The sequence below is a fragment of the Bos indicus x Bos taurus genome, unplaced genomic scaffold (genome assembly GCF_003369695.1).
Source record: "Bos indicus x Bos taurus breed Angus x Brahman F1 hybrid unplaced genomic scaffold, Bos_hybrid_MaternalHap_v2.0 tig00011924_arrow_arrow_obj, whole genome shotgun sequence".
In the NCBI taxonomy this organism is placed as follows: domain Eukaryota; kingdom Metazoa; phylum Chordata; class Mammalia; order Artiodactyla; family Bovidae; genus Bos; species Bos indicus x Bos taurus.
The window spans coordinates 20,818-45,079 of record NW_020868003.1 but is presented as its reverse complement, the minus strand read 5'-3'; the positions used below and the strand labels follow the sequence as shown (position 1 = coordinate 45,079).

The 24,262-nt window shown below is 39.8% G+C and overlaps 1 protein-coding gene across 1 annotated transcript in view; it reads right to left on the bottom strand.

The window, feature by feature from the left end:
• Positions 1-4,010: 4,010 nt before the first annotated feature.
• Positions 4,011-24,262, bottom strand: part of LOC113889392 (multidrug resistance-associated protein 4-like) — a 36,587-nt gene continuing 16,335 nt past the window's right edge. The window contains exons 6-7 of the mRNA XM_027536073.1: positions 12,021-12,176; positions 4,011-4,172 (exon numbers count right to left, since the gene is read on the bottom strand). Coding sequence (XP_027391874.1) covers positions 4,026-4,172; positions 12,021-12,176 — 303 coding nt within the window. The 3' untranslated portion in view covers positions 4,011-4,025. The remainder of the gene's footprint in view (positions 4,173-12,020; positions 12,177-24,262) is intronic.

The window sequence follows — 24,262 nt, the reverse complement described above, 5'->3', positions numbered from 1 at the left end:
ATGCCTGGACGGCATCACTGACTCTATGGACATGAATTTGGGTGAACTCAGGGAGTGGTGATGGACAGGGAGGCCTGGCGTCTGCAATTCAGTGCTGCAATTCATGGGGTTGCAAGGATCGGACACGACTGAACGACTGAGTGAACTGAGCTGAAGACATCGATGCTTTTCAACTGTGGTACTGGAGAACACTATTCAGAGTCCCTTGGAAAACAAGGAGATCAAACTAGTCAATCTTAAAGGAAATCAACCCTGAATATTCTCTGGAAAGGACTGATGCTGAAGCTGAAATTCCAATATTTGGCCACCGATGCAAAAACAGTTGTTCTTTGGGAAAAGACTCTGGTGCTGCGAAACATTGAAGGCAGAAGGAGAAGAGGGATCAGACGATCAGGATGCCTGGATGGCATCATCGACTCAATGGACATGAACTTGGGCAACCTCCAGGAGATGGTTGAGGGACAGGAAACCTGGCGTGCTGTAGTCCATGGGTCACAAAGAGTCAGAGGTGAACTTAGCAACTGAACAACAATAACTTAGAGTGATAAATCATCCCTTTATCCAGATCCTCGAGAATGATTTCTTTCTCACATTTGTATGTTTTTCAATGAATGATTTGGTAAGTTTTCTTTTAAATAGTCATAAGGAATCAATTCCTAGAGAAGCATAATAATGGGATGATTTCTTTAAGTGATATCACCAAAATTAACAGGGTTAATTCCAGAAGCAATACATGGAAATCACACACTTCACTTCGTGAAATAAACTCACATTTCTTTCTTTTATAGAAAGTTCCAAATGTAGTTTAAATAGATGTAGATCTTAGTATTATCTACTACTTCAGCATTTTTATAATTAGATTGCCTCTCTGTCCATGGAACAATGTGTTCTAAAATTCTAGAATAATGCTACCTGTGAATCTGTGAAAAAAGGTCTCAATCTGGGAAACAAATAGAAAAATAATTTACCAGTACTTTCTGTTTTTTCTTTTTTAAAATGTGTCCCAATTTCACCATTAAATTTGTCCTATGAATTCAAGAATAATGGATCATCCTATCATTCTTTGCTTTTAATGGTTAAATGCTCTACACACCTCTTCTCTTGTAGAATTTTACTGCAAAAGTGTCGTAGCCGTGTTAGGCATTACTGACAAAATGGAGGCATGGCTCAAATCCCCTCTCCTTGTCCTGCAGGCACGGACCCGGGATGAATGAGTTAGGCCTTGTGATTCTGACTTGTTTTTTTCCTCTCCTTGGCTGAGTTGACTGAAAAGGAATATTAAGCTTCTTATTGTTCTTGAGAGGACCATGAGAAGGCACAAAGCCTTCTGCAACTGTTTTCAGAGAATAATTCATAAAGTTAATCACTGACATTTGTTCAAAGACTTTTACAAAAGAGTATTCCAGGATGAGCACATAGGCCACAGCTTGAGGCCATGGGAGCGATTGCTATCTGAAGCCTATTTGTGAGGAAAATGTTTATGGCAAAGGAGTTTACTGAATTTAGGGCTTTAGGAATAATTAAAATAGCTAGAAGTTAAAGATTTAAGAAATATTGTAATGTTAGCATATTTTATTATAGCTTATAGAGGTTAGGAATTTTAGCGATACTAATAGAAGTCTTTTTAAGAGATAGTGAGCTCAGGATGTTAGGGGCAAACAGGATTTAGAAAGATAAGAAATGAACTGAGGAATGTAGCATGAGTTACAATGTAATCACAAGTTAACTATAGGACACATGAAGTAGATAATAGATAGTAAAGCTGAATCTGAGAGAATCCCTGAAGCAGGAACTGTGTTGAAGGGCAACAATGATTATGGAGATAACAAATCTGGGTGAGGGGAAATAGAAAGTCAAATCTCCAACCTAATGCTTTTGTAAAAGTATTAAGAGAATCATAAGCTTGAAATAAATACACAGTCCAAGAAAATTGAGAGGCTGCATCATTTCTCACTGACACCGTTCACCCCTTCAGGTTGAATCCCTGGCTGCTGGAGCTGGACTCCGGCATAAAAGACTCACAAACTTAAATGAAATCAGAGGTGCACTGTTTTTCAGGCAGGAGAAGGTGAAGCAATCGACCCATTTAAGAAAACAAATCCACATGCTGCTGAAAAGCAGGGTGGGTGTATAAAGACTCAGTGGTGACATCCTTCAGAAACCAGAATTACTGGCTAGAAATGGTCATACTTCCAAATCTGCCTGCTTACAGTCAAGGCTCATCTGCATATTACAGATTTCAGAGCTTCCCTGGAAGGGTGACACTAAATGACAAATACACCAATTCAAACCAACATGAACAATAAATCTCTCAGATTTGTGTTACAACAACAACAAAGATTAAAAACATATATATGCCACACTTCTCTGAAATGAAAAGATCAATCAAACACTCAGTAGTTATTTAGGTAGAGTGTTTTCCCTGTGTTGTCCTCTAAGAGTGTTACAGTATCTGGTCTTCCATTTAGATTTTCAATCTACTTTGAGTTTAGTTTTGTATATGGTATCAGGGAGTGTTCTAATTTTATTCTTTTACACATAGCTGTCCAGTTTTCCCACACCACTTACTGAAGAGACTGCCTTTTCTCCATTGTATATTCTTGCTTCCTTTGTCATAGGTTAGATGACCACAGGTATGTGAGTTCATCTCTGAGCTTTCCATCCTGTTCCATTGATCTGTATTTCTGTTTTTGTGCCAGTGCCATACCATCTTGATTACTCTAGCTCTGTATTAAACTAGTGAAAAAGTTCATTTAAGTTTTTCCATAAAATCTTATGTAACAAACATTTTGGTCAACTCAATAATATATTCTGAAGTCAGGGAACCTAATTTCTCCAGCTTCATTTTTATTTCTTAAGGCTGCTTTGGCTACTTGGGATCTTTTGTGTTTCCATTAAAACTGTAAAATTTTTGGCTCTAATTCCATGAAAAATGCCACTGGTAGTTTGACAGGGATTGTATTGAGTCTGCAGATTCTTTGGGTGTATAGTCATTTTCACAATATTGTTCTTTCCAATCCAAGAACATGGTATATCCCTCCATCTGTTTTGTGTCATCTTTGATTTCTTTTGTCAGTATCTTGTAGTTTTATGAGCACAGGTCTTTTGTCTCCTTAGGTAGGTTTATTCCTAGGTATTTTATTATTTTTGTTGCAATGGTAAATGAGATTGTTTTCTTAATTCCTCTTTCTGATCTTTCATCGTTAATGTATAGAAATGCTCATTCTTACTTTTTAAAAGCAAAAGACTACGTATGGAAAAACCACTGCAATATTGTAAAGTAATTAGCTTCCAATTAAAATAAATAAATTACAGAAAAGAAGTCTAGGGTTTCTGCCATCAGTAGAACTGATTTGTAAAAGGAGTGCAAAATCACAAAATAGTCTGTATTAAAATACAAACTGACAGCAATTTAATAGTCATATTTTCTTTTCATGCAAGGGTGAAGAAATTCAAAGAAATGGAACAAGGGAAAACATGACACAAATAACAGAAAATTCTCTAGAAATGAACCTACCCATATAAAAGCTGAGCAGATGTTCCAGGGTTCTGTTATCTGCATTTATGCTACAGCATTAAAATGACATAATTGCCAATAAATAATCATCATTAATTCTTACTATATAATTTACCTTTATAAACACTTTCCTATGAAACTTCTATATTTTATTAGTATGATCTTATTTATATCTTTTAGTTAATAAGGAAAAAATACTATTGTCTCCACTTAGGAGATGTTTCCTAAGACCAGAGGAATAAAACGAATATTGGAATGTAATGGAGTAATTAATTCAGTAGGTCACTAGTAGAATTTGATCCCACAGTTTCAACATCTAATTGAGTACTCTGCTAAGGACAAGATAATGTGTCTATTTGTTCAGGGTTCTAGGAAAACAGCTAAAATGAAAACATGTCATATTATATTGTTGATTTTCACCATCATCAATACACACATTTTTAAGCATACCCATGTCATCAGTGTTTTCCTATTACTGAAGTCAGTTAAACTGACATGCTCCCCTTAATTATCTGCAATGCTCTAAATATAAACACACATATACAGATGCTAACAAGTTAATTACCTCTTCTAAGGCATTCCACAATTCATTATCCGTATGCTCATTAAAGGGATCCAGATTTTCCCTCATTGTTCCAGTGAATAAAACAGGTTCCTAAATATGCCAAAACAATGAGTGTTATTACCTTAATCTCTTTTTATTTTATTCTAATGTGTACAGACTGTCAAAATTAAAATACAAAAAAAACATCTAAATTAATTATTAATAATAAAGTTGCAAATGTATGTTTACAAAACAGTATCTCTAAAATAATTTTCCATTGTACAAAGTGTGCTACAAAATATCTTCTGAACTACTGAACACTAACAGAAGAAAGTGATAAAGAAGTTTTTTTCATCTTAAGGAAAAAACTGAAGACAAAGGAAGACTTTATTTAAAAAAAAAAAAATACCACCCTGGTAATAAATATCTGTTTAAACACTCACACAAACTGAGGAAATAATTACATGAGAAACTTAACATCAAGATGTTAATTGTCAATCCTGGTGTGACTGGGAAATACCAACAGCATGATTAGTAGAGGTTTGTGCCTCAAAGCAAACCATTAAATATTTACACATTAGCACTGAAGAATAAACTAGGCTATTTTCTCCATTGGTCAGACTGTCTTCTAGGATCTGGAATCTCTCCACATGTGTGAAATGAACATCCCCACATGTGCAAGGGGAACGTCAGCTCCTGGGGTCTGCAGCACCTCTGTCCATGGAGAGATCATCTCTGATTTTGGTATCAGCTGGCCCCCACGTTCTCTCACATGTGTGTTAGGGTGACCTGCCTCATAGAACTTCATTATTAACTGCAAGGCCAAGAGGACCTGAAACCCACTGTGACCTGTGTCATGATACTTTAATTTAAATATTTAGTTCTTCCTAGTCCTCTGCTTCAGGAGGAGCCACAAATAAATTAATCTGGGAATATATGTCTCTTCTTGGCCTCAAGAGAGAATCCTGTACATAAGCTAATGTAGGCCATATACATTTTCTTCTGGAAGGCTCAGTAAGCCAGGTCATAAGAATATGGGCAGAAGAGAAGAGCCCAATTGGCTCCTTTCAGTGAAGGGGGCAGGACAAGTGGAGGCACATGTGTGGGAACAAGAGGAGACATGACTCCTCCACAAGTGCCCAGACTGCTTGGAATCCCCACGTTCAAATCCTGGCTGGCATTGGGGCTGGACTTTCCTCCTCACTTCACAAAAACCTGAGAGGAAAGATGAAGAAGACAGACATTTCTTTTCCCTAATCATGAGGAAGAATGATACTCAGGAAGCCTTCCAATCCTTCCTTCAGTATGCTCTCAGTTTTAAGTCTAGTGAGAGAGAAATGAATACAGAAAACTCAAGGTGTGCCACCAAAAAAAGACATACTCCTGAGCAAAATCCACAATTAAAAAGACATTATAAAGGGAGATTTAATTGCACAAAGTTGATTAAGTGGCCAATATGCTTCCAAAGCACTGAAAATCACTACTCATACAATATTTCAGAATGACTACTTGTTGGGAGCCACATTAGGCATTGCTAACAAAATGGAAGCACGGCCCCAACACCCTCTTCTCATCCTGCAGGCACGGTCCTGGGATGAAGGAGTTAGGTCCTGTGATTCTGACTTATTTTTTCCTTTCTTCAGTTGAATTGGCTGCAAAGAATGTTAAGGTGGTTATTGTTCTTGAGAGGAGCATGAGAAGGCACAAAGCCTTCTGCAGTTGTGCCCAGAGAATAATCCATAAAGTTAACCAGTGACATTTGTTCAAGGATCTTTACAAAGAGCATTCCAGGATGAGCACGTAGACCGCAGCTTGAGGCCATGGGAAGGATTATTATCTGAGACCTGTTTGTGAGGGAAATGTTTATGGCAAAGGAAGTTTGCTGAGTTTAGGGTTTAGGAATAATTAAGAATAGTTAGAAGCTAAAAGTTTAAGGAATGTTGTAGTGTTAGCATATTTTACTATAGCTTGTAGGGATTAGGAATTTTAGAGTTAATAGCTAGAAGCCTTTTTAGGAGATATTGAGTTTAGGAAATTAGGGGCAAGCAGGATTTAGAAAGATAAGAAATAAACTGAGGAATGTGGTATGCAGCCCAGACATAAGCATGAGTTACAATGTAATCACAAGTAATCACATTCTGAGAGAATCACTGAGGCAGGAACTCTGTTTGAAGGGCAACAATGAGACAATTAATTTGGATGAGGGGGAACTGAAAATGTCAAACCTCTGACCTAATGTTTTGTCAAAGTATAAAAGAGAACCTGGAGCTTGAAATAAACATGTTCCTTTTCAGGGGAATAACCATAATTCTACTTCAGATTTTTATAAAAACTTGTTAGTCTTTGTAATTATCAACCTTAAGATTCCCACATGCAGGTGATTTCTCATCCTTCAGCTGTCTCCATGAGTTTTACACAAGCCACATAGCCAAGCGAGGGGAGGCTGGTCCCCAATATTCTTCCTCCTTCCCTTCTCCATCTTCCCTTCATTTTCCAGTTTCTTTCAAGTAAGCAGGCTACTCCCTGCATATAATCTCAATCTCAATTGAACTACTTCAGATCCTGAGCACAAAGAACACACATACTTCAGCTACCTGTTGTGTTCCTGGAAATTTGTTAAGAAGAACTTTCATCTTAGATTATTCCTAAAATTTTGAACAAAAGTTGAGGAGTATCTTCTTAAAAACACAGAATTCATCTTTGAAAGTTCACCCCAGGACTGATGGTCTATGTCCCCACTCCCCTGTCTCTGCTCCTACCCAGGTCCTTGTTACCATCACAACTCCCCAGTTCTGACCTGTTCATGCAGGGTAAGCAGTGACGGGGATGAGCCTGGGAAGAAGAGAGAACACCATGGAAGCTCCCTGCTGCTTCCAGGATCACAGGGACCAGGGATCCAGGGAAGATGGTGTGGGCCTGGCTCAGCTAAGAGGGGCAACTCAAAGAAAGAGCACTGGGCTCCCCCTCTGCAGAGTCTGCTCTCAGCTTCCTAAGTTTCCTATATTGGGGTGTTGAGACACAAGCATCACTGCTTCCTACTCATTTGTGGGGAAGACAAATGTAAGTTTTTGCACTTAGACAAGTAAATTCAGGCAACCAAACTAACAGACTTTTTCTACCTCTGCAGCTAGCAAGACGCTGTAAAGACAAAGGGCTCTTGGTTGGGGAGGGATAACATTTTGAGTATCTTCTCCTGACACATATCAGCCCATAACATACAAGTGCATAAACCCATTTCTAAATTGATATTGTCCAAATGAGGGACAGAGCAATAGGAGTAGTATCTTCTGGCTTTGTTCTATACTTATTCATTCTTTCTATGGTTTAGGGAGTCCTTTCAAGTGGGATGGTAGGGAAAATGGCAAAAATATCTGATGAGTACGACACAGTTGAAGAATTGATGCTTTTAATTGTGGTGTTGGAGAAGATTCTTGAGAGGCCCTTGGACTGCAAGGAGATCAAACCAGTCACTCCTAAAGGAAATCAACCTTGAATATTCACTGGAAGGACTGATACTGAAGCTGAAGCTTCAATACTTTGGCCATCTGATGTGAAGAGCTGACTCACTGGAAAAGACCCTGATGCTGGGAAAGATTGAAGACAGGAGGAGAGGGGATGCCATCGGTTGGATGGCATCACCGACTCGATGGACATGAGTTCGAGTAAGCTCCATGAGTTGGTGATGGACAGGGAATCCTGGTGTGCTGCAGTCCATGGGGTCACAAAGAGTCAGACATGACTGAGAAGTGGACAAGGTGGAGACTGGAGAGCGTAGGTCTCTGTTATATGACTAGGACTTTGGATTTTACTCTGCTGCAATGGGAGTCTTTGGAGATAAAACTGAAACTCTTCGCTATACAACTGAAACACTGTGAATCAACTATACTTCAATTAAAAAAAATAGACACACATAAAATTTGAATCCTGGTTCTGCCCCTTACTTGAAAAATAGGATAAGCTCCCAGTAACTCAGTTTTTAAATCTGTCAGATAAAGATAACAACAAATTGTGAGGATTAAGCAGGAAATGGTGGGATAAGAAACTAAAATGTATTAACAATTCCATAAACTTTAGGAATTATTATTAATATTCTTGTAACTTGTCAGGGACTGTAACAAGCACCAGAGGAACAGAAATGAGAGATATAGGCCCTGTCCTCAAAGAGAGAAAGAAAATAGTCAAGAGTGTGGAGAGGGCTGAGAAAAGGGCTGGAGGTTTTGGTGGGGGATTGGAAAGTAAGATCATGTACAAGGTGATAGTCAGGAAAGAAGCTGGTGGGAGGAAAGCCAGAAATCAAAATACAAAAAAATTTTAGTCTGAGTTCTTGCTCTTGGTGGAAAATGTTAGATATATTTCTGTTATGCTTTTCCCCAAAATTCCTATTGTGTTTTTTTGTTTGTTTGTTTTTGTTTCTTTGCCCTACTATTAATATTTATGTAACAATTCAGTTTTTATTATTAAGCAATAAATATAAAGAAAATCACCAAAGACCATGAACACCAAAGACCATGAACACATAAACAGAAATTAAAGAGAAAAGTCATTTCAGAAGGTGTTACTGTTTTTACTTAAGTAGAAACAATACCCAAAAGGCCAGTGCCCTGATTCTTAAGAATAATAACAGTTCCTGATGACTGAACATTCCTAAGAATGAGACATGGGCACAAACATTATCTCACTAAGTTACATCTTCGCAAATCTGTGGGTCCATGATTTCCAGAATGGGTTTAAGGATGAGGATGTTGACGCTTGGCAGCCAAGTTACATCATCAAGGCCTCACAGTCGACGAGGCAGAGCAGGAATAAACTGTGGGTCACACTGACACTGGGTCTACACTGCCATTCTATCCCCGTGTGCCTCCTGAATGGCTTACTGGGAATCTTTACACTGAAATTTCTCTCCAGATTCTTTTTCTTTAATCAACCAACACTGCACCTTGGAGACAAAGGCATAAAAAGTGGAATCTACATGGATACAAAGCTTAGCACTATTCTGTAAACACACTCTCTGGAGTATGTACCTAGAACATTCTCCAAGGAAGGATGGAACCCAACAGAACAGAACCAAAACATGCTGAGGTCAAGGCATGTTTAGTCCTTGCTCAGATGTGCTTCCAAATATTATTGGCAGAGCCAAGAATCATCCAATGTTATTTATTTACAGAGTTATTTTATGTATACAAACATGCAACTTTTTCCTATTAAGAAGCATTAAAAATAACGCAGGGCATGTTTCTAAAGCTTTGCATCCAATGATATGAAAGGAATTTACAGACATGCCCTTTATTTCTACTAACTAATCTCACATGACCATTTTAGCGATGAGTACCATCAGAACATAAAACTTGGGAATCTAAGCTCATTTATTTTATACTGTAACCATAAGTCATAAATCTAATAGCCAGAGGAAATCTTTAAATATGGGGACTGAATGTGCTGAAACATTCTTCCCATTTTTCCTGAAAGGGATACCTTTGAAAAAAAATTTTTTTCAATTGTGATAAAATATACATAAAATTTGCTGGATTAACCACTTTAAGTGCACAGTCCAGTGATGCTAAATACATTCATATTGTTGTACAGCCATCACCACCACCCAGCCGGAGATCTCCTTTCATCTTAAGGAACTGAAACTCTGTACCCATTAAACAATGGCACCCACCATTCTACATCCTGTATCCATGAATTTGCTATTCTAGGTAACTCCTATTAGTAGAATCATACAGTATTTGCCCTTTGTAAATGACTTATTTCACTTAGCTTAATTTTTTCAAGGTTCATCTGTGCTATAGCATGTGTCAGAATATTCTTCTTTATTAAGGCTGAGTAATATTCTACTGTATGTGTATGCACCACATTTTGTTTGTTGACTCATCTGTCAATGGACACTTGAGTGCCTCCACCTTTTTGCTGCTGAGAGTAATGTTGCTATAACAAACACGTTCCAGTATCTCTTCAAGACCTTTCTTCCAATTCTTTGGGGTTTATACTCTAAAGTAGAATTGCTAGGTAGGTAATAGACTATGGTTTTTCCAGTGGTCATGTATGGATGTGAGAGTTGGACTGTGAAGAAAGCTGAGCACTGAAAAATTGATACTTTTGAACTGTGGTGTTGGGGAAGACTCTTGAGAGTCCCTTGGACTGCAAGGAGATCCAACCAGTCCATTCTAAAGGAGATCAGTCCTGGGTGTTCATTGGAAGGACTGATGCTGAAGCTGAAACTCCAATACTTTGGCCACCTCATGTGAAGAGTTGACTCATTGAAAAAGGCCCTGATGCTGGGAGGGATTGGGGGAAGGAGGAGAAGGGGACAACAGAGGATGAGATGGCTGGACGGCATCACCAACTTGATGGACAAGAGTTTGAGTAAACTCTGGGAGTCGGTGATGGACAGGGAGGCCTAGCCTGCTGCGATTCATGGGGTCACAAAGAGTCGGACATGACTGAGAGACTGAACTGAACTGAACTGATGACAATTCCATCATTAACTTTTCAGAGCAACCACCAAGTTGATTTCCATAGTAGCTGGACTATTTTACACTCCTATCAGCAATGAACAAGTATTCTAATTTCTCTACATCCTTGCCAATGCTTATCACTTTCATTTTTCTCTCTTTTTTCTTTGATAACAGACATCTTAAGGGGTGTGAGGTGGCATTTCACTAGAGTCTGAAAAGAATATCTTGGTTTTAAAATTACTTTGAGTAATTCCAGGTATTTTTGAGGTCACAGGTAGGTAGCAACACTTGTACCCAAGTCCACATTCGCCTTCCTTTGGGAGCCATGTTGTACATGCTTCCTGATAAACAGGTATTTCAGGACACATTGCACCCACATTCCAGGAAGCACATTTGCCTGGCTCATTCTCTCTCCTCTCCTCTCTGTTTCTCATCTCAAGAGGGTATTTTTCTGAGCTTCCTTTAATGGGCAAATGATTACTAAGTATATAAATAAAAAACTCAATTTTTTTTTAATAAGCATGTTGTCAAAGCAGTGGGCAGGATGATAGATGAGGACACAGGAACTATGTTGCCCTTGGCTATATACTTGGAGGATAGTAATTCTCAGTAAGTATCATGGAATTATGTTCAGTGAATGAACCACAAGGAAAGACAGGAGCGTCTACCCGTCCATATAATCCAGTCTCCAAAACTCTCCCTGAAAGTTATACTACTTTAAGAAGAAGAAGAAAAGAGAACAGAATCAGAGCCCAGGAAGAGATGGCCAACTCAACACTCCACCATCACAGCAGGCACATATGGGTCTACATGGAGCATTTCACACTCACTGACCTATTTTGTCCTCACAACAGATTGAGGGATTGGTCCTATTATCTGCCTTGTAAGACAGAGAAAACCAAGATACACAGAGACAGAATTCTGAGTCCCCTGCTCTTCCTTATTATTCTGTACTGCCTCCCTGGTGAAAATTATTCATTAATGGCTAAATTGTCAGTCTCCCCAAAGCATCTATATATCCTATAATTCTCAAAGCCCCACAATTTCACAGAAAGTTCTCCAAGGAGATATCACTTTTGAAAAGATGTCCTCATTTCCAACAGCAAAATTATATCTATAAGACACTTATTAATAAAATCCATGTTTCCCTATAGGAAATTCTGCAGTGCTAAGCAAACTGTTTATCCTTCTGTTCTCAGAATTATGTGATTATCAGTGGATAACATTGTGGAAACTGAGGAAGTCTGAGTCCAGAAATCTATCTCAGTAAGTTATTAAATCACATGCACACAAAACTAACAGATGAAAACAAAACAAAACAAAACAAAACCTGGTATCCAATGAAAGTGTTTGTTGAAAATACCTCCTGCTAAAAATATGCTCTATTGGGTAAAAAAGGATCAACTCATTCACTTAACTTGAAAAGACCAACTGAATTAAAAGCACTTAAACTTTAGACACCTTATGAAAAGAACATGTGAGAGTGCTCTGCTATGCATACCTGAAGTGCAACTGACATTTTCTTCCTTAAATCGTGCAGTCCAATACTGGTTGTCAAGATGTCATCAATATAAATGCTACCTCCAGGTTCTGACAATCTAAAAAGGGCAGCAATGAGGGAACTTTTTCCAGCTCCTGTTCTTCCCACAATGCCAACCTGTAAAGAGACCCAGGGGGATGAAGAATTAACAGGATGCACAAAACCCAGGAAAACCCTGATTGTTGAAGATGAATTTTAAAAGTTCTATTATATGTAAAGAATAGTCTATAAGTTTCTCAAGCAAGGCCCTGCTGACATTTTGGACCGGATAATTCATTGTTGAGGGTTGGGGGCCTGTCCTGTATATTGTAGGATGATTAACAGTAGCCATGAATCCACTAGATACCAGATGCAACGCCCAAAACTGTGGCAACCAAAAATGACAGAAATTCACAAATGTCCCTAAATGAGACCACCATCATCTCTAGAATACACAATATAAAGTATAATGACTTTTATGCCTTCTATTCAGATTTCCCTGAGTAAATGCTTAATATGCAGAAAATTGTTTGTTTTCTATAATTATCACATAATATCCATTATGTGGTATGTTAGAGGGGGAGACATGTATATTTATGTGTTATATATGTGTATTTGTTTCTGTGTATGTATGTAACTAACATCCATAAATAAAGGAAGAAGATGACTTAAATAACCTGACTGTAGTGAAAACCCAGCAGTCTCCTAAGTGGTCCATAAGAAGTCAATTTTAAATTAGTTTTATTCCTACTCCCTGTGTAATTTGACCTTGAGAATTACATGGGTAATTTTACAGAGATATCAACAAGTCAAGTCAGAAGGATTATACACAAACAAATATTCACTTTCTCAGGGGTATGTTATTTATTTAAGAGGAATTATTCTTCGGCAGAAAAATGAAATCATTTCCTGATATTAAATACCTTAATTACATTTTATCTTGAAAGGAAACTTCTTCACATATAAAATGCAGGTCTCAGTCTTGAAAGACAGAGCCCAGTAGACAAAATGTACATAATGAGACCAACAATAACACAGACAATATTTGATATTTACATTGGACCTTTCATCAGAGTAGTTCAAAAGACATTTTATTAATACATTAATACTTAAAATTGAACCTTGGAAAAACACATGTCAAGTGTCAGTCTATTTATTAAAAGCAAAGCAGAGAGAAACTAAATGCACTAACAGTAAGGTTAAAGAATCAATACAATGTAGGTAAAATGCTGGTGGTTGGTAGTTTAGTTGCTAAGTCGTGTCTGACTCTTGCAGCCCATGGACTGTCACCTGCCAGACTCCTCTGTCCATGGGATTCTCCAGGCAAGAGTACTGGAGTGGGTTGCCATTTACTTTTCCTAGGTAAAATGCTGGTGGGGGATAAAACCACATTCAAATATATATGCAGAAACTGGCCTTTTTTACCAATGAATTTTAAAATGAAAGAAAGCATTAGACGATCAGTCATGTCCAACTCTTTGCAACCCCATGGACTGTGGCCTGCCAGGCTCCTCTGTCCATGGAATTCTCCAGGAAAGAATACTAGAGTGGGTTACCATTTCCTACTCCAGGGGATCTTTCTGACCCAGGGATGGAACCCGGGTCTCCTACTTTGCAGGCAGATTCTCTACCGTCTGAGCCACCTAAGAAGCCCAAATGCAAATTTTCCGAAGGAAGCTTTCCAAGAGATGATTTCATCTCTATGTAAAATCTGGAATTGATGAGAGTGTAAGATATGCTTGAATCATTTGTAAATCAGTAAAGTTTTAAAACTCCTGGCTTTAAACAAAGAAGAAATAAATCTTTCTGAGTAATATAATCAGAATGCTTAGAACTTTTCATGTTTTCTGATTTGAAAACCTCTGAAGTTTCACATCTTAGTCTGTAAAATCAATCATGGCACTTCAAAAAAGAATTTATCTTTATAGAGATTAAATGTAAGAAAAGTGGGTTCAGCTAATTTTATTATCTTATAAAGATAATGCAATGACTATAAGATATTTTGATATTGTTCAGTAGTGTCTGACTCTTTGCAACCCCATGGACTGCAGCATGCCAGGTTTCCCTGTCCTTCCCTATCTCCTGGAGTTTGCTCAAACTCATGTCCATTGAATCGTGATGCCACCCAACCATTTCATCCTTTGTTGTCCCCTTCTCCTCCTGCCTTCAGTCTTTCCCAGCATCAGGGTCTTTTCCAATGAGTTGGCTCTTTGTGTCAGGTGGCCAAAGTACTGGAGCTTCAGCATCAGTTCTTCCAATGAATATTCAGGACTGATTGCCTTTAGGATTGAATGGTTTGATCTCCTTGCTGTTCAAGGGACTCTCAAGAGTCTTCTCCAGCACCCCAGTTCAAAAATATCAATTCTTCAGTGCCCAGCCTTCTTTATGACCCAAGCCTTATATCCGTACATGACTACTGGAAATACCATCGCTTTGACTATACGCACATTTGTCAGCAAAGTAATGTCTCTGCTTTTAAATATTCTGTCTAGGTTTGTCATAGCTTTTCTTCTAAGGAGCAAGTGTCTTCAATTTCATGGCTGCAGTCACCATCCACAGTGAGTTTCTGAGCCTAAGAAAATAAAGTCTATCACTCTTTTCATTGTTTCTCCATCTATTTGACATGAAGTGATGGAACCAGATGCTGTGATCTTAGTTTTTTGCATGTTGAGTTTTAAGCCAGATTTTTCACTCTCCTCTTTCACCTTCATCAAAAGGCTCTTTAGTTCCTCTTTGCTTTCTGCCATTCAGGTGATATCATCTGCTTATCTGAGGTTACCGATATTTCTCCCGGCAGTCTTGATTCCAGCTTGTGCTTCATCCAGCCCAGCATTTCACATGCTGTACTCTGCATTAAGTTGAATAAGCAGGGTGATGATATACACCCTTGAGGTACTCCTTTCCTAATTCTGAACCAGTCCATTGCTCCATGTCCGGTTCTAACTGTTGCTTCTTGATCTGCATACAGGCTTCTCAGGACATTTTGTACCTTATGTTAAACCCTAATTCATATAATATAGATGGGCCATTCTCTGCATATAGGCAGGTCATAGTATGTATTTATGTGGCTCATGCATTCTGTGTACAGGCAGGCCTCAAAGATATTTTGAATATCAAAATAAACCAAGTTATATGAATGTTTTGTTTCTCTGTGCAAATAAAAGTTATGTTTATACTATACTGTAGTCTAGTGATGTACAATAATAGCATTATATATAAAAAATGTACATACCTCAATTTCAAATACTTTATTTTTAAAAGAATGATAACCATTTATGCATTTATAGGGTAGTAACATTAAAAGCCACTGATCACAGATCAGGATAATAAATATAATAATAATAAAATGGTTTGAAATACTGCAAGAATTATCAAAATCTGACAGAGACACGAAGTGAGCAAATGCTATAGGGAAAACGGTGCCAGTGTACTTGCCTGACACAGCATTGCCATAAATGTCCATTTTTTTTAAAGCATTATCTGCGAAGCACAGTAAAACAGGTGGGCCTATATTTCTGAGTGTTCTTATACATAAATCAACACACATCAGGACACAGGTGAGAACTGATCTGTGAGAATGTGTGTATGTTCTCATGGTATCAGCTCCACCAAAACTAATCCATCTGTGCAAATGGGAACATCTATAAACTTTGCGTAAATGGACTGAGATATGTAGGGCACCAAGGGCTGTTCATTACCACAGGACTGTGAGTTCCAAACTCTAGTGAAGAGAACTAAAAAACCAGGGGACTTCCCTGGCATTCCAGGGGTTAAGAGTCTGTGCTTCTACTGCTGGAGGCATGAATTCGATCTCTGGTCAGAGAACTAAGATTCCACATGCTGCATGGCCTCAGACCCCCCAAAAAGAAAAAGGCAACTCAAAGAAAACCTGATTCTGATTATTCCTAGAGTTCAGTCATCAAAGCTATAGTCCAAATGTCTTTTCTGGGTAACCATAGGGTTTTACCAATTGCCCATGGAGAGTGTCACCAGTGTCAGTAAGTTTACATTCTTCAATCTAAAGATACTTGGTGTCTTCCCTGATGGCTCAGTGGTAAAGAAACTGCCTGCCAATGCAGGAGATGTGGGTTCAATCCCCAGTCCAGGAGAATCCCACATGCTGCAAAGCAACTAAGCCCGTGCGCCACAACTATTAAGCCTGCACTCTAGAATCCATGAACCACAACCATTGAGCCTATGTGCCACAACTATTGAAGCCCTCTCACCCTATAGCCCATGCTGTTAACAAGAGAAGACACCACAGTGAGAAGCCCACACACATTAACTAGAGAGGTGCCCGAGCAGCAACAGAGACCCAGCCCAGCCAAAAATAAAGAAATAGATACAATTATAAAGACTCTTAAAGAAAATCTTCTGTTATTTGCTTGCAGTGGCCCCTTTCTGTTTTTCCAACCAGGTTGCTCTCTGATGGTAACACAACTTGTTAGACACTTGCTCCAGGATCTCTCTTCACGCATCAAACTCAACATAATCAACACCCAATGCTCCACAGAAAACCACCCCTTCATCCGTCTCCCCCACTTACTCTCATTACATCTTTCCCAGGCTCACAGTGTTTAAAAAACAAAATAAACTCTTTCCTTAATCATAATCAGTGCAAATGAATTTGAAAAGTAAATAAATACTAGCTATGCCCCAGCACTCTGAAAAAAAATTCTTAAAATGATGTTTTTACTTTCTAGGCTTCTATATGTGTTCTTTTTGTTGTTGCTGTTGTTATTTTTTTGGATGTGTTCTTAAAGATACAAGTTCAAATATTTAAACAAAATGGGATTAATGTGAACATACTGTTATATGTGCTTTCATTTCATATTTCATAAAAATTTACATTAATTGTTGCATAATATTATAGTACATGTGATCATTTATTTAACAAATCCTCTACTGCTTGATCGGAGAAGGCAATGGCACCCCACTCCAGTACTCTTGCCTGGAAAATCCCATGGACGGAGGAGCCCAGTAGGCTGCAGTCCATGGGGTCGCTCAGAGCCGGACAGGACTGAGTGACTTCACTTTCACTTTTCACCTTCATGCACTGGAGAAGGAAATGGCAACCCACTCCAGTATTCTTGCCTGGAGAATCCCAGGGACAGGGGAGCCTGGTGGGCTGCCATCTATGGGGTCGCACAGAGTCAGACACGACTGAAGCTACTTAGCAGTAGCAGCAGCAGCTACTGCTTGATATTTATGCAGCATCAAACAGTTAGCTATTATAAATAACTGTCTTAAATATCCCTGAAGCTAAATCTTTGCAAACAATCAACCATTTTCTTCACATACATTCTCAGATGTGCAATTGCTGAGAGTCAAATATGAACCCCTTGAACAGCAAGTATGAATTCCTTGGACAGCAAGGAGATCAAACCAGTCAATCCTAAAGGAAATCAATCCTCAATATTCATTGGAAGGCCTGATGCTGAAGCTCCAATACTTTGGCCACCTGACACAGAGAGTCAACTTATTGGAAAAGACCCTGATTCTGGGAAAGATTGAAAGCAGGAGGAGAAGGGGACAAAGGATGAAATGGCTGGATGGCATCACTGATACAATGAACATGAACTTGGGCAAACTGCAAGAGATGGTGAGGGATAGAGAAGCCTGGTGTGTATCAGCCCATGGGGTCACGAAGAGTCAGGCATGACTAGGTGACTGAACAACAACAAGGTATGAACATTTTCAGGAGGAAGCTGTTAAACTGCTAAACTACCCCCAGAAGTATAATTCCATTTTCTGCTCCCACCCATTTCCCTGCATGTTCACAAATCCAGGTGATATAGCTTTGTTTTAGTCAACATCAACTTGATTCCAAGAAGTGGAATCACTTTCCCAGGATGTCTTGCTGGAGGCATAACAGCTCCTGGCTCCCCGTCCCGTGCACATGCCTACTCTGGTCCATGTGCTCTCACTTCTCAGATTAAACTTCTGAATTCCAGCTCAGCACTCAACACTCCACCCCAGGATATCTCTTCTACAAAACTGTCCTTCTAACCTCTCCATTCTTCATGTACATGAGTCAGCTTCCTTGGCACCAGTAGGTAGTGGTGAGGGTTGAATGTAAAAATGTGTGTTACACACTCTGTAGTTCATTTTCCTGAGTGCTTTGCAGGTGTCTATGTCTTCATTCACTGTATCAGGACATCATACTTTCGCTTATGCTGGTCCCACCTCCTGGAATGCCTTTCACATGCATTCCCACCTGCTGAAACCCTAACCACACATCTCTAAGTCCGTCTCACATGTCTAATTCCTTGGAAATGCTCTCCATGTCTCCTCACGTGGGTTTGTTCCAACTCTAAGAGATGTTATGTCATTTTTTATATACATCTATAAAAATTGTGATCTCGTTCTAGCTTACAAAGCTAATATAGCCATTTTCTTGTTTCTTCAACTAGACTGTATATGTTGACATCAGGATCTGTGTTGGATTTGACTTTTTCTTATTTGTATTACCTGTGGTGCCCTGAGACAAAGAAACTTCCACTTGGAGCTGAGATTTTTAACTCAGGCCAGAGAAATTTATGGGAAATCTATTACCATATTATTTAGGTATAAGATAAATCAGAGACAGACACAGCAGATGGATCCTATAGCCATAAATACAACTTCAAATGGCTAACACCTCATTCTCACGGGACAGAAACCACTTTCCACAGCATAAGTGGTTATGGTCATTTTACACCCTATGAAAATGATGACCATTTTTGTCCAAGTATTTACTCTTGGTGCTTTACATGTCTTATCTTAAATTGTACATCAGGCCTACAGGTTACATACTTTCACTTCCATTTTGCATAAGAAAAGATTTAGGTTTAGATAAATTAGTCTGTCTGAATATCAGAGCTAATAAGTAGCAGGATGTGACTCAAATCCACATATGTTGGCCTCTTTTCCATCTGCTGATGGGCCTCCTTATCCCCTGGATGGCCTGACAACTTATCATGCCCCTCTGTGTAGACAGAACAGAGAAAGTGGGGAGAAGTGTAGTTGTAGTTAAAGAAACAGGCCCACCATAGAGATCTTATGGTCAGAGAGTTAAAGCATGACGTGGACACAGGCATATATGTGGCAAGTGAGAGCGAAGAGGGTACCTGCAGGCAGGTGGACTAGCCATCAGCAGGAAGAACCAGCACCCACAGCTGGAATGAGAGAGAAATCTGCATAAGTGGGACATATGGTGCCTGGGGAATAGGCCAAACAGACTTCATGCCCTGCTTGGGGCAGAAAGACTCATTTTTGATCCCATCAGGTTGTGAAACAGCCGAATATACACTGCTACATGGGGCTGTCTCTGACTCCAGGTCCAGGCAGGGCTGAGTCTGTGGGAAATCCCTCCAGTCCCTGCAAGAGACTGGTGTGGGAAACAACAGAGAGCAGGATGAAAACTGCCTGTAATGAAGACAGACTCCACTGGAAAGACACAAATAATGTGATGTGTGATGGAATTCATCACACACAAATGTGTGATGGAATCACACAGAATTAGATTATAATGTAAAAGTGCAATTTATAGAGCATAAAAATAAGTAAATCTAGGGCCACAGAACATTCTAGAGCCTCTTGCTCAGCCGCAACAGAGATTTGGGAATACTTGAGTTCAATTTCAAACTGTCAAAGAACATTTCTTGAGAATCACAGGTTCATCAAAAACTGTCCATGGGAGAGAAAGGAAGAGGTCATGTTCAGATATGAATCTGAGTCAAGAGGTCTGGGTGAGCCTGAGACTCTGCATTTCTAAGAAGCTCCAGGAGAGGCAGGTGCTGCTGGCCCTGACACCACAGTCTGAGACACAGGGAATTAGGAAGCCAGCAAGGGAAGGGGATGATCTGGGAGTGAAGGGAGCGGTTTTTAAGAAAATATTATGTAAAAAAGGGAAAAAGTAGTAAACTAATATTTTTGTACATTATAGCATGGTCTACTAAGCATCTGTAAAACCGTATCATCCAAATAATAGCTGTGAGCAAAAACAAAGCAAAATCAATCTACCTCAAGAACTGGACAATACTTTATTGTTCAGGACTCTCTAAAATGATCAAATCAACCACAAAATCATCTAAATGAAAAATGAAGCTCATGTTCAGACTCTAACCAAGAAGTCTAGGGTGCTATTTGCCTCATGTTTATTTATTTATTTTCTGTTTGGCTGCGCTAGGTTCTGATTGCTTTGCATGAGCTGTCTCTAGTTGTGACAAGTGAGGGCTACTCCTGCAGTGCACAGGCTCCTCACTGAGGGGGCTTCTGTTGTTGCTGAGCAAAGACTTCAGTAGTTGTGGCATGTAGGCTCAGTAATTGTGGTGCAGGGCTTAGTTGCTCAGTGGCATGTGGAATCTTCCCAGACCAGGGATTAAACCAGTGTCTCCTGCCTTGGCAGGCAAATTTTTATCTGCTGCACCACCAGGCAAGTCCTAGTTCTTTATTTTCACTTGCTATTTCTTCTGTGAATTAAAATTCTGCATAGTACCTACTATACTCTCCTATTGACTGTAACTTCTAGGAATTGGGATAGAAGAAGAAATGAGGGAAAGAAAATAAAGCCTCCCTTCTGCTGGGCTGGCTCACTCCCATGTCCCCATCGCCCACCCTCTGACAACAGCCTCTCTCAATCAAATCCAACACCAAAGGGGTGTCCTGGAGTGACTAGGGCTGGGACAGGTGAACAGGAGACCGAGCCTGGGATGTACACAGGTGGAGTGAAATCAATTCATGAACACACTGCCAGGGTATAATTTCCAAACACAGAAATGAAGCTAACAGTGATACTGAGAGTGGACAAAGGCACAGATCAAAAGTCAAGTTACTGAATTTATTAATTCAGTCTCCAAATTCATTTCTCCCTCAAACATTTTAGAATCTCAATGATCCTATGATTTATAGGTTTTAAGAAGGAAGAAGAAGAATCTGTTATGTTTCTAAGTTGTACTACAGAGTTTCTTAGATAATTCATATTTTATGGCTTTGGGGAAAATTTAAGACAAGTACAGGTTAACAGAATTACATTTACAACAGAAAACCTAACAGACACATTGTCTGAGTGTAAGTAAACATCACACACAGTGCTCTGAGGGAAAGATTGTATCAAGAGCTGTGATTAATATTTTCCCGACACAGTAGTTCACCTTTTTCCTGACCTACAATGGAACTGGAAATAATTAGGACCAGCTTTTGCCCTGTGACTAACTGAAGCTGCTCCCTGGGTAACATTTAGGCATTAAATTGAATATTCTTTTATGTTACAAGGGTTTCATTCATTCAGTTCAGTTCAGTTTAGTCACTCAGTTGTGTCTGACACCTTGCGACCCCATGAATTACAGCACTCCAGGCCTCCCTGTCCATCACCAACTCCTGGAGTCTACCCAAACTCATGTCCATCCAGCCATCTCATCCTCTGTCATCCCCTTCTCCTCCTGCCCCCAATCCTTCCCAGCATCAGGGTCTTTTCCAATGAGTCAACTCTTCACATGAGGTGGCCAAAGTATTGGAGTTTCAGCTTCAACATCAGTCCTTCCAATGAACACCCAGGACTGATCTCCTTTAGAATGGACTGGTTGGATCTCCTTGCAATCTAAGGGAATCTCAAGAGTCTTCTCCAACACCACAGTTCAAAAGCATCAATTCTTCAGTACTCAGCTTTATTCACAGTCCTAATCTCACACCCATACATGACCACTGGAAAAATCATAGCCTTGACTAGACAGACCTTTGTTGACAAAGTAATGTCTCTGCTTTTTAATGTGCTGTCTAGGTTGGTCAGACAGGGAGGCCTGGCGTGCTGCAATTCATGGGGTCGCAAAGAGTTGGACACAACTGAGCAACCGAACTGAACTGAACTGAGGTTGGTCACAACTTTCCTTCCAAGGAGTAATTGTCTTTTAATTTCATGGCTGCAATCACCATCTGCAGTGATTTTGGAGCCCCCAAAAATAAAGTCTGACACTGTGTCTGCTGTTTCCCCATCTATTTGCCATGAAGTGATGGGATCAGATGCCATAATCTTTGTTTTCTAAACGTTGAGCTTTAAGCCAACTTTTTCACTCTCCTCTTTCACTTTTATCAAGAGGCTGTTTAGTTCCTCTTCACTTTCTGCCATAAAGTGGTGTCATCTGCATATCTGAGGTTATTGATATTTCTCCCAGCAATCTTGATTCCAGTGTGTGCTTCTTCCAGCCCAGTGTTTCTCATGATGTACTCTGCATATAACTTAAATAAGCAGGGTGACAATATACAGCCTTGATGTACTCCTTTTCCTATTTGGAACCAGTCTGTTGTTCCATGTCCAGTTCTAACTGTTGCTTCCTGACCTGCATATAGGTTTCTCAAGAGGCAGGTCAGGTGGTCTGGTATTCCCATCTCCTTCAGAATTTTCCACAGTTTATTGTGATCCATACAGTCAAAGGCTTTGCATTAATCAATAATGCATTAAATTATAGCTATTTTCCACTAGATGGGTCTGTGGGGTGGTAGGAGTTTTAAAGAGCAGTTCTTTCAGTTATTTACGGAGTTGTCGCGTGTGTGTGTGTGTGTGTGTGTGTGTGTGTGTGTGCTGGTTTCTGCTTGCTCACACCTGTATAACTCACTCAGCCTCACAACCAGAAGTCCCTCAGTACTCTCTCTGTGCCCTGCAGAATGCTACTTTCTGGGAACAAATATGAAAACAAGATGCTCCCTGATTTTACAAAGCCTCAAGGTACTATGAGATACAGATCCCAAATTACAAAGCATGCCACAGGTGCTATCTTTTCTTTTATTTATGATAAAATTCACATAACATAAAATTTAACTATTTTACCATTTTTAAGTGGTTAGTTTGGTGTTCAGTACGTTCACATTGCTGTGCAACCAAGCTTGAGAATTTTTTTCTGCCTTGTAAAACTGAAATTCATACCCATTAAATAAACAGCTCCCCATTTACCCTCCCCCAGTCCCTGGAGACCACCATCCTACTTCCTGTCTTCTTGGATTTTACTCTCTAGGAATCTCACACAAATGGGATTGGAGTATTCATTCCTTTTGTGTCTGGCTTATTTCATTTAGTAAGATGTCATGAAGGTTTATCCACAGGTCAGAATTTTCTTCCTTTTTAAGGCTGAATAATGCTTCACATAAGGATTTAGTTCCTTCCAAATTTTGGCTGCTATAAATATAGCTGTACCATAAATGCTATCTTGAAAGAATATATACGACACGAAGGAAGAACTGAGGATCTCAAAGATGCACTAGGATTGACTCAGAAAATGAGGAGATTTTCACCATCCAGATGACAGAGGGTCTGGGTCTCTGAGGCTGAGGGGCAGCATGTGCACTGCGAACAGGGAGGACGTGGTGCTTTGGGAGAAACTACACACAATCCGAGTTCAGGGGTGTGTGTGTGTCAAACAAACTGGCTGCAGAGGGAGGTGGGGAAGAGCTCCTAACACCTTGTCCAGTTCAGTCTCTTCTTCAGGATTCTGTCCTGATCCCAGCTGAGGGCCTCAAACTGAGTGCAGAAGGAACATCACAAGCAGACATGGATGCTGACAGGTCCAGGTCAAAGCCTCTCTGCCGTCTCCCACACAGATCTTCTCTGATCCCATCAATTTGCTTTTGACTTTGAGCCAATCTCTAGACCTTGCCTCCATCTGATACCATGATTCCTCACTGCTGACTGGGTTATTATTGAGGCTCTTCTCTGGTGGACACAGCTCACCCCATGGCCCCTGCTGGAGTGGACTTGAAGCTATGCTATGGTTCCAGCAGCAGCTCACCAGGCCAGTAAGGATCAGATCTGTGCTAAAGAAAGCAGCAGTCTGTGGTGGGAGGGCAGGGGGATGGCAGCTCAGTGTGGGTGAGTGGAAGACAAGGCTACAGGAAGGGCTAAGAGACAGAGAGGGAGGCTGCAACCAGAGGGCACCATGGGAGGAAGAGAAGATTTCAGAAATACAAACAAGTAAATATGGCAAGGAATGAAATATTGGAGAGTTAGGGCCAGGAAGACAAGGCTGACGTCCCAGACTTTGTATGAATAATCAGATGTCACATATAGTGTCCTGAATAAGGTTAAGATGGAGCCCTGGATCCTAGAGCCCATCAACCATCATGAGGGAACTCATGACACAGGGAAGAAATTTCTTGGTATCCCCATTCCATGGTCAGTTTCCAAGAAAGATTAGCCTACAATGTCACTGATCTAATCTGCATCCATTAGGAACAGAGTCCCCCTGACACACTGA